Consider the following 13,082-nt stretch of genomic DNA (forward strand, 5'->3'; position numbering starts at 1 on the left):
TGCAATTACACCTCAGACCACCAAGGGTTCATTGACCAATAGTTGAGAAATAAAGCCCTAAATCAGACAACAATGCACACATCAGATTGGACATAAAATACAGTTTCACTAAACAATTGCCATCGTACTAGCTTTACCACATGACCTTTCATTCTGTATCTGTGCATTCACCCTCATCTTAGATCATCCTTTTTCCTGTGCACCGTTTTTACTTCCTTTATTTATTCTGGTGATCTTGTTTCTGGCTGTAGATTGTTAACTTGACGGTGTGCTAAATATAAACCGGATTGCTGGGATGGTTTTCATACCATGAGATTCCTTTTATCACAGAAAAAGTAAATAAAAAATCTTGCCTGATCGCATCATGCATATTCTAAAATAAACCATTTCCAGTCACCCTGAGTCATGAAAAGATGCATGTAATTCCTCAGCTATTGAGGTGGTCCAGTAAACCCATGTCAGATCACCTCACCTAAAGCCTGGTGAAATAGAGCATGTAATCGCTCAGTCTGTCTCCAAAACTAATAGGCGAAGCTTTGTGTGTGTTAGAGAGAGAGAGAGAGAGAGAGAGAGAGAGAGAGAGAGAGAGAGAGAGAGAGAGAGAGAGAGAGAGAGAGAGAGAGAGAGAGAGAGAGAGAGAGAGAGAGAGAGAGAGAGAGAGAGAGAGAGAGAGAGAGAGAGAGAGAGAGAGAGAGAGAGAGAGAGAGAGAGAGAGAGAGAGAGAGAGAGAGAGAGAGAGAGAGAGAGAGCACATAAATTGATTGTGTGTGTTTGAGCTCTACTAAAGAAGCCTTTTTAGACATGCTTTTTTTGGGCTGAAAGTTGCCTTTTGGAACAACTACTGTGTGTTTTACATAGCATCCTTTTCAGCGACATTTTGTGTATGTGACTCCTCCATATTTTGTAATTGTTACACAGAAAAATTATCGTGTGGCCAGCAATTTTTTTGGATTATTTTAGCATCAGTTTAGACACTAAATATTACCATGAACTTTAAGCTCATATTAAGCTCAGTTATATAATTTAGCTTGGTGATAAACTGGCAACCTGTCCAGGATGAATCCTGTTTAATGCCCAATGTGAGCTAGGATAGGCGGTTTAAAACTTGTGTGCATGGATGAATATGGATTAATTTGTAATGACTTGTCACTGACTCTCACTCACACACACACACACACACACACACACACACACACACACACACACACACACACACACACACACACACACACACACACACACACACACCTCAAAACTACCCTTTAAATGATTATAATAATACATTGAAATGTATAAGAGGACTGTCATGCAAACTTGTTTCAGTTCATGCCCACCATTGTTCTGAATTTGGCACAACTGATCCTTAGTTAATTATAAACCAGAATAAAATGTAAATCACCTAACAGATCAACTAAGTAACTTATTCACTTTTTTAAATGCAATATCTTATCAGTCATTAATTCATTCAAGTACTCATGATCAACCTATCTGCCCCCTAGTGGCCATGTCCACAAATTAAACACTTGTCTTATTTCTTAATCTTGTGACAAATTGCTACTGCGCTAATAATGATACTGAAGTTGCTGTATTCGTCTGTGTGAAAATATTAAAGGTGTATGACCGCTTAGCTCAACCCAGCACTCTTTTTCTCCACAGGGGGACTCCATGAAAGATGACAGAGGAGGTGATTGTTGTAGCCAAGTGGGACTACACGGCCCAGCAGGACCAGGAACTTGACATCCGTAAAAACGAGCGTCTCTACCTCCTGGACGACTCAAAGACCTGGTGGCGTGTCCGCAATGGTTCCAACCAAACGGGTTACGTGCCATCAAACTATGTTGAGCGCAAGAACAGCCTGAAGAAAGGTTCGCTGGTGAAGAACATCAAAGACACGCTGGGTAAGGAGAATTTAGTTTCACTCAACTTAAAAGTTAAAGGTTGCTTGTGTGTATAAGTTGTCACTGTCAGTAGATTAATTTCAGTAAAAGTGGAACATTTCTGCACTTCCTTTTCAATATTTTCTGCTCCCTGGTAGTGCAGATAAGACATGCTCATAAACAGTGGTCAGTTTGTGTGCATGCATGTGTGTTCCTGCCCGAATCTCCTCAGAAGTAGAATCAATCCCTCGCTGGGTATCTGTCCTTGCTGGGGGCTGACACTGTGCACTCCAGGGATCTTTTTGAGTTGGCCGTTGCTCTCAACTGTCAGCACACTGTCTCCCAGTCCCCAGCCATGAGTGAAATATATGAGACTGTGTGTAGCCAACTTATGAGATGGACTTGAGGTGTATATAGCATAAGAGGATACAGCTCCAGAGTTACTCAGACTTTTTACTAAGTGGCAACTTGTAACATAAAAGGGTAGTTTTAGTTCCTTTGCAGCAAGCTATAAAACATAATTAGGGGTCTGCGAAAATGAAAGTTATAATGCATTAAAGACATGACTTTCATAAGTGTCATTTATAAAGGTTCATCCTTCATCTTTAAGTACACAGTGCACAACAGCCCAGTGTCTTTTTTTTCTCATCACAGTTGTCTAGAAAAATGAGACCAACATGTTAGTTATGATAAAGGTAGAAACTACATTATATTCTTGTTTAACAATTGGCAGACTTGTTCATACATTTAATAGAACAATTTATTAAGATTCAGAGTTCATTTTGTACACTAGTGCTGAACATCTCTGCACATTCTGAGTAAGACTGAAGTACGTCCACAGCATTGAGTATTTAACCGTCAAGATCACCTCTTATTATGTATTCATTTGTTGTTGTATGTTATATAACTTTATACCATTGTGATCAATTTCCAAACATATTATTCACTCCAGGGGCGACCCAAGCCTTTGTTGTGCATGTTGTAACACTTAGTCTCAGTGTAACCAGGCCACCTGTTTGGACATAGCTTAGTTTATACACATCATCTTGTGCATGAAACCAAATCAGTTGTGCGTAAAATCAGAGCTTGCCAGTAGCATACTGTAAGCTCTCCCATATGTCAGTGAGCAATTATCTTGTGTGTTGGTATTTTTAGATTGATTTAATATTTAACGAAGCACTCTTTGTTACAGTTGTCGGGGAGAAACCGTCCCCTCTGCGCCTTAAACTGCTGCTTCAAAACACACATGGTTAAGTCTCTCAGGCATCGTAAAATTGGTTTTATTTATTATGACTGATAGCAAGACCGATGAGCTCATAACCAGTTCCTAAAAGATATTAGGCTTCCCAACTTCATCTGATCTAATTTATTTTTATAATTGGGAATTTGAGAGTTGAAGATAAAATTCCCCTAATCACCATCTGAGCCGCTGCCAGTCTGCAGTCACAGAATGCAGATGCCTCAGCAGGAAGCAGCCTTGACTGAATGAAGTGGCATCATTTATGGATGGCTGCTAAACTGGGATGTGTTGGTATACAGTTCAGGTCAAGAAGAAAGGAATTAGGGTAAAAATGATCTACTTTCTCAAGGCAGGAAATTAATCAGTTTTGACAGTTCTAGCTTGACTCACCACTTTTTATCACGTCGGTCGAGGGAAGCAGATGAGGAGAAAATAGAAACATCTGGAGGAATTTCTAACAGGACAGAATAATCAAGAAGCGTGTTGTTATAAAAAATAGTAACTGTGGTGGTGGAGGGGAGGCGATGAGGAGAGAATAGACAGAGAGATGAAGGGAGTCTGGTCTCATGTGCTTATTCCTCTCAGCTCTGTGGATACCAGCCCTCAGGGAAACTCTGCAGCTTTATGTGGGCCAGCGTGGCACAGCCTGCCACCGTCACCCTGACCAGGGCTCATTGTGCAAAGAAAGAACATTCATCCCCCTCCTCACTCCCTGTCACCAATACTGCTCCCATCAGCCCCTCTCTCTTCAGGCTCTGTCACTGTAGTCCTCTGCTTTTCTATGATCAGTAGATTGATTAGTTGCGAAATCAGCGGCCTAAATGGCTGTGCTGGAATGATAGATTACTTGTCTGTCCCCGACTGTTACATATCGACTACAACATTATGGCCTAGTTCCATTTCAGTCCTAAGTAGTTTGCTTCCAGCCAGTATCTCTACTGTTAAAAGCCTGAGCACATCCAATAGTGCAAGAACATTTTCTTGATGAGGCGATGAGCAATAGGTGAGGCCAGGGGCTAATGGAACTTATTCACACACTTAAATAGAGATATGATTGGCTGAGAGCCGGATTACTTCATCCCATTTTTATCGCCTTGCTTTTTTTCTTCCCTCTCAGCTCCTCGGTGAGTCCACATTGTTATTATGGACCTTTGCAGATAGTCCATGATTACTGTTATCTCCACTTTTCTCCTCAGTTACTGTGATTTAATGCAGTTGTATCATCGACATCCATCCAGGCAGAATTGAATGGCAGCGTGCTACTTTGTGCCCCAGTTTTCTCTCACATGGAGAAAAATCAGTAATGGCTTAAAAAATTCAGCAAAGGTCCCACTCAGTGTTTGAATCAGGCCGGCACTTATTGGTACTGTGTGAAATTTTTGTCCACCTGAGTTTTTGTGTGGCCTCTCTGCCAGCATCAGTGTACAAGTGTGCGTAGGCGAATGTGAGGTGTGTGAAGTGGTTTGTCTTCTCCTCACATGAAAATCATTACATAGCTGCAGTCCATTTGTCCATTGTCCACACAGTAAGTCTTAGGCAAAATAAAATTGTTTCCTGTACAAACACGCTGCAAGAGGATGGCCCTGGAATAGTTTGGACGCTACTGATTTCAATTTGATTACCAATTCAATTCAATATTGATTAGTTTGGGGATATTTTAGTTATAATATCAGTTTTGCTTGGATATGAAAGAGACTCTTGGAGAAGTAATGCTGTAAATCGCCCAAAGAACCCTCTAACATGTTACATTAATGTGTTTCTTATTTAACATGACCAACACACTACAGCAGTCAACACAATATCATGCAACTCTACAGTCTCTACGGTCTGTGAGTATTTAGGTTCCAGATAAAAATAGTACAAGTGCTTTCTTTAGTGCAGAGGGTGTGGTGTAGAGATGGTACACAACATGTAGACACAAGTGTGTTATTACTTTTAGTTAACCTGGTTAACTGTAGATTTCTTTTAGCTAACAGAACACTAGCCTATGATGAATAATTCAACTACAAAATCTAGGTTGGTGTGATGTCTGGTGTTAGTCAAGACTCTTACTGATCAGCTGGTGACATTGTGGTGACTTGTGCTGCTGCTCCAGACTGACGGCTAACCTTATGAGTTATCATACTTCAAGACGTGCACTGTCCACACTGCAAAAAATATCTTCCATATCTTCTAATGCAGATGTATGAATCTTCTGAGTTTGCTGCGTCCTTACTTTCAAAGTACTCTTTAGTTGAATGTTAACTGCTAACTGAGGTTCACTAGTCTCTCATGTGGCCATATCTTTCTGCGTGAGGTGAACCAAAGGCTGGCCACACGAGACTAAACAGGGTTAAAGGTCTCATGGATCTCAGGATTCTATGAATTGATGTTGGATCATTCAAATTTGAATCAGAGAATCAGTTTTATAAACCCAGCCCTGTTAGGGAGTTAAACGCCAACATGCTGATGCTGCTGCAAGAATGTAATTGATTTTGCAGGTAATGGGTCATAAAAAATTACTGTACAAATCAAAGTTTGATCTGATAAAGGTGCTGTAATCATTTCTCCTGTTCATGTTGACCATTAGAAGATCCCTTCATAATGCACTGTGAGTGATGCCAAAATCTACAAGCTTACTTCTGTGCAAAAATGTAGTAAACGTTTAGCAATTAAAGGCTATTTTGAAGCTTCAGCCGACCAAAGTAATCAATAAAATAATAATAATAATAATAATAATAATAATAATATAAATAGTCTTTTTAGTGCCAAAGTCCCTTTTTTGTTACTATGCTTCCACCGCAGCTCAACAAGGAAACAAAAGGAGGGAATTTGATGTTAAAAAGACTGTAAATGTGGGAGATATCCACTTGACATGACTGATGAACACTCGTATAAGCTTCACATCATCTTTTAAATGCATTTTTGCAAAAAAAGGCTGTGCAAACTTGTGACTCATTCAGTATGAACAGGGGGAGCGATTACAGCGAGCAAAACCTGTTTCAGTGTTTATGTTGACACCTGACTGTTGTTTTAAGACAGGTTTGAAACATTAACCTATCCGTCAACGATGCAGCTGAAGAGATTCAAGATTCAAGACAACTTTAATAATCCATTGGAGGGCAATTCATTTGACCCCTTTTTTTATTCCAATGCAAATACTGGTCCCACTGACAAATATTTCCATTTGTCCCCTCAAGCTTTTTGGTAGGTTTTATTGGTTTTACACAAAGATGTGCATTAGGACCGTAAACACTGGTGGAAAACTGAGAATGCAGCATCACTGAAAGGGTTACTTAAAGCCCTCTTTTAAGTCACATCACTCGTTGACACAGTACTTACGCTTCATTTGAGGGCCAAGTTGTGCTTTTTCATCCCTGCACACACTTCCATGTGCCTGTGGGTGGTGTGGTATTGTGTGGTCTCATCTAACGCAGTAACCCTCCACCGTAAGACATGGCATGAAGCAATATGCTGCAACTTGCAGACACGGAGGCTCTCATCAGCTCACTTCCTTCTGAGTTGAAATCCTCTGGGCTTGAAACTCTAGTCTCCATTCCACAAGATGAGGAGGTAGGTGAAAGTTTGGAGTGAATGTGTGGGAGGAGAGAATATAGCCTGCCGCTGCTCTAACCAGCAGGCCAGTCTCTTGAAGTGGAAATGAGTGAAGTAGAAAGTTGCATGTCTATCTACGTGTGTGTGTGTGTGTGTGTGTGTGTGTGTGTGTGTGTGTGTGTGTGTGTGTGTGTGTGTGTGTGTGTGTGTGTGTGTGTGTGTGTGTGTTTGTGTTTGTGTGTGTGTGTGTGTGTGTGTTAAAGTGCTTTCACTTAGCTCAGGGGAGCGTGTGTTTGCTGCTTTCTTGCATGTGACTGCTTGCTACGCCATGGCAACGACAGTCTATTTTATTTTTCCTAAAGGACCACCTGATGTAGGGCTGAAGGATTTTGAAAAAAATATCTAATTGCAATTTTTTGACTGATATTGTAGTTACGATATGATTCGCAATATTAGACAGAATGAACATTTTTTTAAGCTCTGATTTTCACTGAAAAACATTAAAATGATGTGTGATTTTTGTGGGATCTGTTCCAGAGGAAGACGTCTTCTTAAATCTGTAGAGTATGATGTGTTGGACAGGTCATCTCTGTAGCACAACAGTAATTAGTTTAAAATGGTATTTTTCGTTTTAAAAACAAATATTGTGCCTCCTGCGGTTTGAAAATTGCAGTAGGTCATATTGAGATTTCGATAACATTTTGAACATTTGTTCAACCCTGACCTGAAGTATGCCAAAGAGTCAAACTTTTTCAGCTTATAGCCAGGAGACACAGAATAATCACACACACACACACACACACACACACACACACACACACACACACACACACACACACACACACACACACACACACACACACACACACACACACACACACAGAGCTATCAGACATGTAGGATACACACTGCTATCCATAAACATGATCTGCTTGTTATTCCTGTCTCATCCTCCTTCTTTGCGTTTTTGTCAGCTGTGGCCTCTGATGTGCTCGCTCTACAATGTGTGTGAGAAACAGCTGCCAAGGGACCTCTCGTCTCTCTTCTCAGCTCTCTTCCTCCTCCTCCTCCTCTCTCTGCCAACAAGTTTCATGCTACTCTGTGTGAACCCAACAGTTTTCCAAACAATGTAAATGTACTCTTCAGCCATGACATTTCTGTGGCATTTCAGCAGGCTCTGTGGCATAAACTGGGTGATTAGCTATCAAGAAACTCACTTCAGCTATTAGTGGCACACATGAGTATATACTGACAAAAGCTTCAACTGACAAGTGAGCGGTTTAAACGTTGTCAACAATATGCTGTGTCATTATTATTTGAACATGAAGTTGAAGAGGAGGACTTCTTGGTTCTGTTCAACTGAGAGACTTTAGAAACTTAGGGTCTCATTGAAGAGTGGAAACGCATGTTTAAAGAAGCATCTTTGAAAGTACATGAATGGAAAAGTCAGAGACAGGTATGACAGGAGCTAACTTTGATCCTGGATGTGCCTGTCATTATCAAGCCCACGGTGCCTGCTCCAGTTTCCCTACACTGTCTGCATCATCTATTTTCAGCCTTTTCATTAGAATAGATGTGTATCTTTGCGTGTCGACGGAATACCAAATAGAAAGGAGTGCTTTCATTTCTTTGGGTATGAGAAAATCTTAACCTTGGTATTAATTCTATTATCAAGAGTATCAATCTGTCCTTCACCACTGAGCTCTCTCATAGGATATCCTCTATCCTTTGCTTCTGAGGGCCTATGAGTGGAGCTTGCAGCCTCAATTAGTTTCCTGCTAACCCTAATCTACAGAGAATTATCACTCATCTCTTCAGCTTCCCGCTGCTCTTCAGCAAAATGCGTGCAAAAGAAAAAGTTGAAAATAGTTCGGCGAAGTGTGGAGTGGAGAGAAAACCTGCAGCCAATCAATACACAGTCGTCTGAGGTGTCGAAGTATATTTCGATAAATGTATTCCCGCCTGAAACACATTTAACAATTGTGACTGTTTCTGCACATCACATAGACTACTATACAGCAACGTGTTGTACAGTTTAGAGATGCAGAAAACAGAAGCTGTATGGACAGAGATCTCCCGTCTGCTCAGTGTGACTAGTGAGTTTTAAACTGAGATCTTATAGTTGCATGTGGGTCAATATTTGGATAATTTTTCTGCTTCAAATTCAATACCCACCTCAGACACGCAAGTGATGAAACAGGCTGTTTATGGCTGGCAGATAGGTGACATCATGATCACTCCCGGGTCTGTGATGCACAGACGGGCAGAGCAGCACCTTTTACTCCTCAACTCAACCAGAGCAACAGAAAGAGCGACGTGTCTCTCAGTGGTGCAAAAAAGCTCTAATCAAGAATATTATTTAGAAGAATTCCTTTTCCATTGAAAAAAGTTTTTGGCAACATATCTCACTTTAGACAACATCAAATATGTCAGCCATGCTTTTGGTTCACATTGGTAGTTTATTACTGCGGCACACACAGAAATGAAAGGTAAACGGTCACCGCTCTTCGATGTGTTCACGGCGTTAGCAAAACAGCTTCAGTAAACCTGCTGTACACAAAATGACCAGCACCACACATCAGAAAGACAAAGTTAGTGACTAGCTGGTGAATAAAAGACCAGAGATTTTTAAAAAAGAGTAAATATTAGACTTGCATTCGTCAAATGGACACTAATATGATTCCAAATGAATGCTCATGTTACTCCATATCTGCTGGATGTGTTAAAAGTTATGTGGCTGCTAACAGGTTTGCCATGTCTTCATCATTCTCTTCTGTTTCTGTTCTTGTTGCAGGTTTGGGAAAAACTAAGAGGAAGACAAGCGCCCGCGATGCTTCCCCAACTCCGAGCTCAGACACAGAATATCCTTCCAATGGCAGCGGGGGCGGAGGGATGGGAGGAGGAGGAGCCGCGGAGAGAATCTACGACCTCAACATCCCTGCTGTGGTCAAGTTTGCCTACACACCAGAGAGGGAAGACGAGCTCACCTTGGTGAAGGGCTCCAGGGTCATCGTGATGGAGAAGTGCAGCGATGGTTGGTGGCGGGGCAGCCAGGCAGGCCGTGTGGGCTGGTTTCCCTCCAATTACGTCCAGGAGGAGATGGGAGGAGCAGATGACAGAGGGGAGGGAGATTCTTCACTGGGTTACCAAGGAGGCTCTCAAGGGACTTTGTTGGCCAACGGGCGTGCCGGTGGCCGTGGTGAAGTGCTCCATCTGGTTCAAACACTCTACCCCTTCAGCTCTGTGACCGAGGAGGAGCTGAACTTTGAGAAGGGAGAGGTCATGGAGGTGGTGGAGAAGCCAGAGAATGACCCAGAGTGGTGGAGGTGTAAGAACTCGCTTGGCATGGTGGGCCTGGTACCTAAAAATTATGTGATGGTGCTGGACGAGCGGCCCGGCCTGCACTCTACCATGTCGAGCTCCCCGCAGAACCGCTTAGTGGTACCGGCACGCTCAGGGAAGTTCGCTGGGAGAGACTGGTACTACGGCAACATCACCAGGCACCAGGCCGAAAGCATACTCAATGAGAGGGGAGAGGAGGGTGACTTCCTCATACGAGACAGCGAGTCATCGGTGAGTCTGTGCAGTGGAAGTCATGACAGACTATTAAGAGCATGAGAGAGGCTGGGAGAAAGTCTGGAAATAGAGGTCCAAATGTGTATGAGTTCTGGCATGGCTTGTTCTGAACCCATATTCATAAAACATAAGAATTATATTGTAAATTTGAATGCTTTAAAAAACATCAAGAAACATCCTGCATACTAGTATGAGCAGCAGCTCTCAAGTCACATCATAATTCACACGTATGCTCAGAAAATAAATATCAGACACAGGGATGCAACCTGCATCTGTTAGATTAATCACTCTTCAAAATCTTCACAGTGATGTTACATTTATTTGTGTGAAATATTTAAAGGAATAGTTTGACATTTTTGGAAATACACTTACTAGCTTTCTTGCTGAATAAGACCACTCTCTAATTAATTTCACATTTACTGTACAGACATGAGTATAGTACCAATTAATGTGTATAAATAATGTACATTAATAAACCATGATGAAATAATCACAATTTGGCCATAATAGAAACAAAAAGAAAACTAAACTGGAGCAGGAAGGACATTTTGCTACTAGTAAGTGGATTTCATCAGAGAAAATGCATAAAGAAGTCCATTTAGAACTACAGTCACAAGAGGAGACAGTGAAGTTGAATGGAAAATGACTGCAAACAACATAAATCCACCAAAAAGTGCAACATAATTTTGAACTAGAAACTTACAACGTATGCCTTATTATTTATATTGCTTCAAGTAGCATTTTTGTTATCATAACCAATGTTATTTACAGTCAAACATGTTGCATGTTTCTTTGCTGCAGCCATTTAGAATATCTTAAGCAACTTGAAAGACCTCTGGAGCTATCTGCATTATTTTTTAAATTGGTTTAATTCCTTAGCTTGAGAGAAGAAGTGAAACAGATTTTTACTTTTCTTTCTTCACATGTAGCAGTTTGAAAAATTAACCCAGATCTTGATATGTGAGAATATACTGCCACCTGCTGCATGTTTCTCTATTTCTAACGGTTGCAACAACTCTCTCCCTCTTTGTCTTTCAGCCCAGTGATTTCTCGGTGTCTCTGAAGGCTGTGGGTAAGAATAAGCACTTTAAAGTGCAGCTGACAGAGGGTGTGTACTGTATCGGCCAGCGCAGGTTTAGCTCCATGGATGAACTACTGGAGCACTACAAGAAAGCCCCCATTTTCACCAGCGAACATGGAGAGAAGTTGTACCTGGTCAAAGCGCTGCTGTGATTCACACATCCTCACACTTACACTGGATCTCTCTCACACATGCACACACACACACACACACACACACACACACACACACACACACACACTAACACACACACTCTCGCTCTCTCTTGCTCTCTCTCTCTCTCTCTCTCTCTCTCTCTCTCTCTCTCTCTCTCTCTCATACACACTATACACACACACTATACACACACATAATAAAAATGCCACTCCCTAACTGTCTTAATCCAAGCCTTAGCTGTGGACCCTCTCGCTATGGCATCTGTACTACAGTCAAGTTTTATCTGTCGCCCTCCAGTGGTGATTAGGTGAAATTCTTTCTAGCTCTACAACCAAGCAGTTAACCCCGAGACAGCATGCACTGTCAGCAAATATCGCGCCACATCCTTCGTGTACAGCACAATGCATACTAAGCCCCTCTGTCTTGGATGTGCTAACATTTGCAGTGACCACATCTGCCGCTAACAGAATGCCTGAGGCCTTGTTGGGGGTTAAGCTCTCCTTCTGATGTCATACATAATGTCCATTTACTACCATGCACATTGTAGGTTACACCATTGCTCTTAATCCACACAGGAGGACAAAATGTTTAACAGTTCAAAGAAGACTCGAACCTTTGAGGGACCTTACTCTAGTGTTGCCCTGTCAAATTGTTAGCCATTGTTTTATTTTGTTTTGTTCATTTATTTTTTAAAAGATGTCTACATTTTTTTTTCTTGAGTTGATTTTTTTTTTTTTTTTACTAATTTAAATTCCTTTTGGGTGGTATCAATCATTGCTCTTTCATTCAATGACTTCACAAAGTGACCACAATCACTCTCTTGCCTTTTTTTCTCCTGATTTTCACCATTGCTCTACTTGATTTCTCTCCCCATTTAAACTTTTGTGTTTCACTTTTATTAAACTCCGCCATGTTTTCATCTCCACAAACCCATTCATCATTAGTGATATTGTTAAAAAGCTGGTTACAGTACTAATTGTAATGTTTTCTGAATGGCAGTGGGGAGTGTTAATGCAATAGGGGAGACCTCTGATTTCCTGTAAAGTTTGAATGTTTATCAATGTAACCAAATGTGCCACCCTGTACCCATACTACTGGCTCCAGGTCTGCACTGCACTCACTAAACTTGGCATTCATTCATAGCTCTATGCTCATGCTTTATATTGTGTCACATTGAACAGGTTTCTTGTCTGTTCTCCAGTATGTGTCTGTAGCTACATGAAGATACTGACTGAAGAAGAATAATTAAAGAAACAAAACATTTTGGTAACACTTTTGAGTAACTACACTTGATCTCCTCCAGCTCCTGCAAATGAATGCCATTATAAAACAGTACCTCTTCTGATCGAGTATTTTTCAAGGAAAAATATATCTTTGTGAATTTTGTGAATACAAAGAAGTTTGCAGGAAAAGTCTCATCATACACGAAAACCTATAAAAACTCAATGACAACTGAGACCCCAATAACAAATCAACAAAGGAGGGGCAACCGTAAGCTCTATGTTTCTACATTCATAAATCCTGAATAAAATATCAACAACAAATATAATAATAATGTTAAAAACAAAAATAGCCCAACAATTGAGAGGCAACAGCTGGTATTATTGATATTCATCTT

At 41.0% G+C, this 13,082-nt stretch overlaps 1 protein-coding gene across 1 annotated transcript in view; it reads left to right on the forward strand.

Moving 5' to 3' along the window:
- The window catches only part of nck2a (NCK adaptor protein 2a), a 34,570-nt gene extending 22,926 nt beyond the window's left edge, over nucleotides 1–11,644 (forward strand). Inside the window, exons 2-4 of the mRNA XM_062431591.1 lie at nucleotides 1,657–1,898; nucleotides 9,446–10,224; nucleotides 11,266–11,644. Coding sequence (XP_062287575.1) covers nucleotides 1,673–1,898; nucleotides 9,446–10,224; nucleotides 11,266–11,460 — 1,200 coding nt within the window. The 5' untranslated portion in view covers nucleotides 1,657–1,672 and the 3' untranslated portion in view covers nucleotides 11,461–11,644. The remainder of the gene's footprint in view (nucleotides 1–1,656; nucleotides 1,899–9,445; nucleotides 10,225–11,265) is intronic.
- The last annotated feature ends 1,438 nt before the right edge of the window (nucleotides 11,645–13,082 follow it).

This window comes from Scomber scombrus, chromosome 13 (genome assembly GCF_963691925.1).
Source record: "Scomber scombrus chromosome 13, fScoSco1.1, whole genome shotgun sequence".
Lineage (NCBI taxonomy): Eukaryota > Metazoa > Chordata > Actinopteri > Scombriformes > Scombridae > Scomber > Scomber scombrus.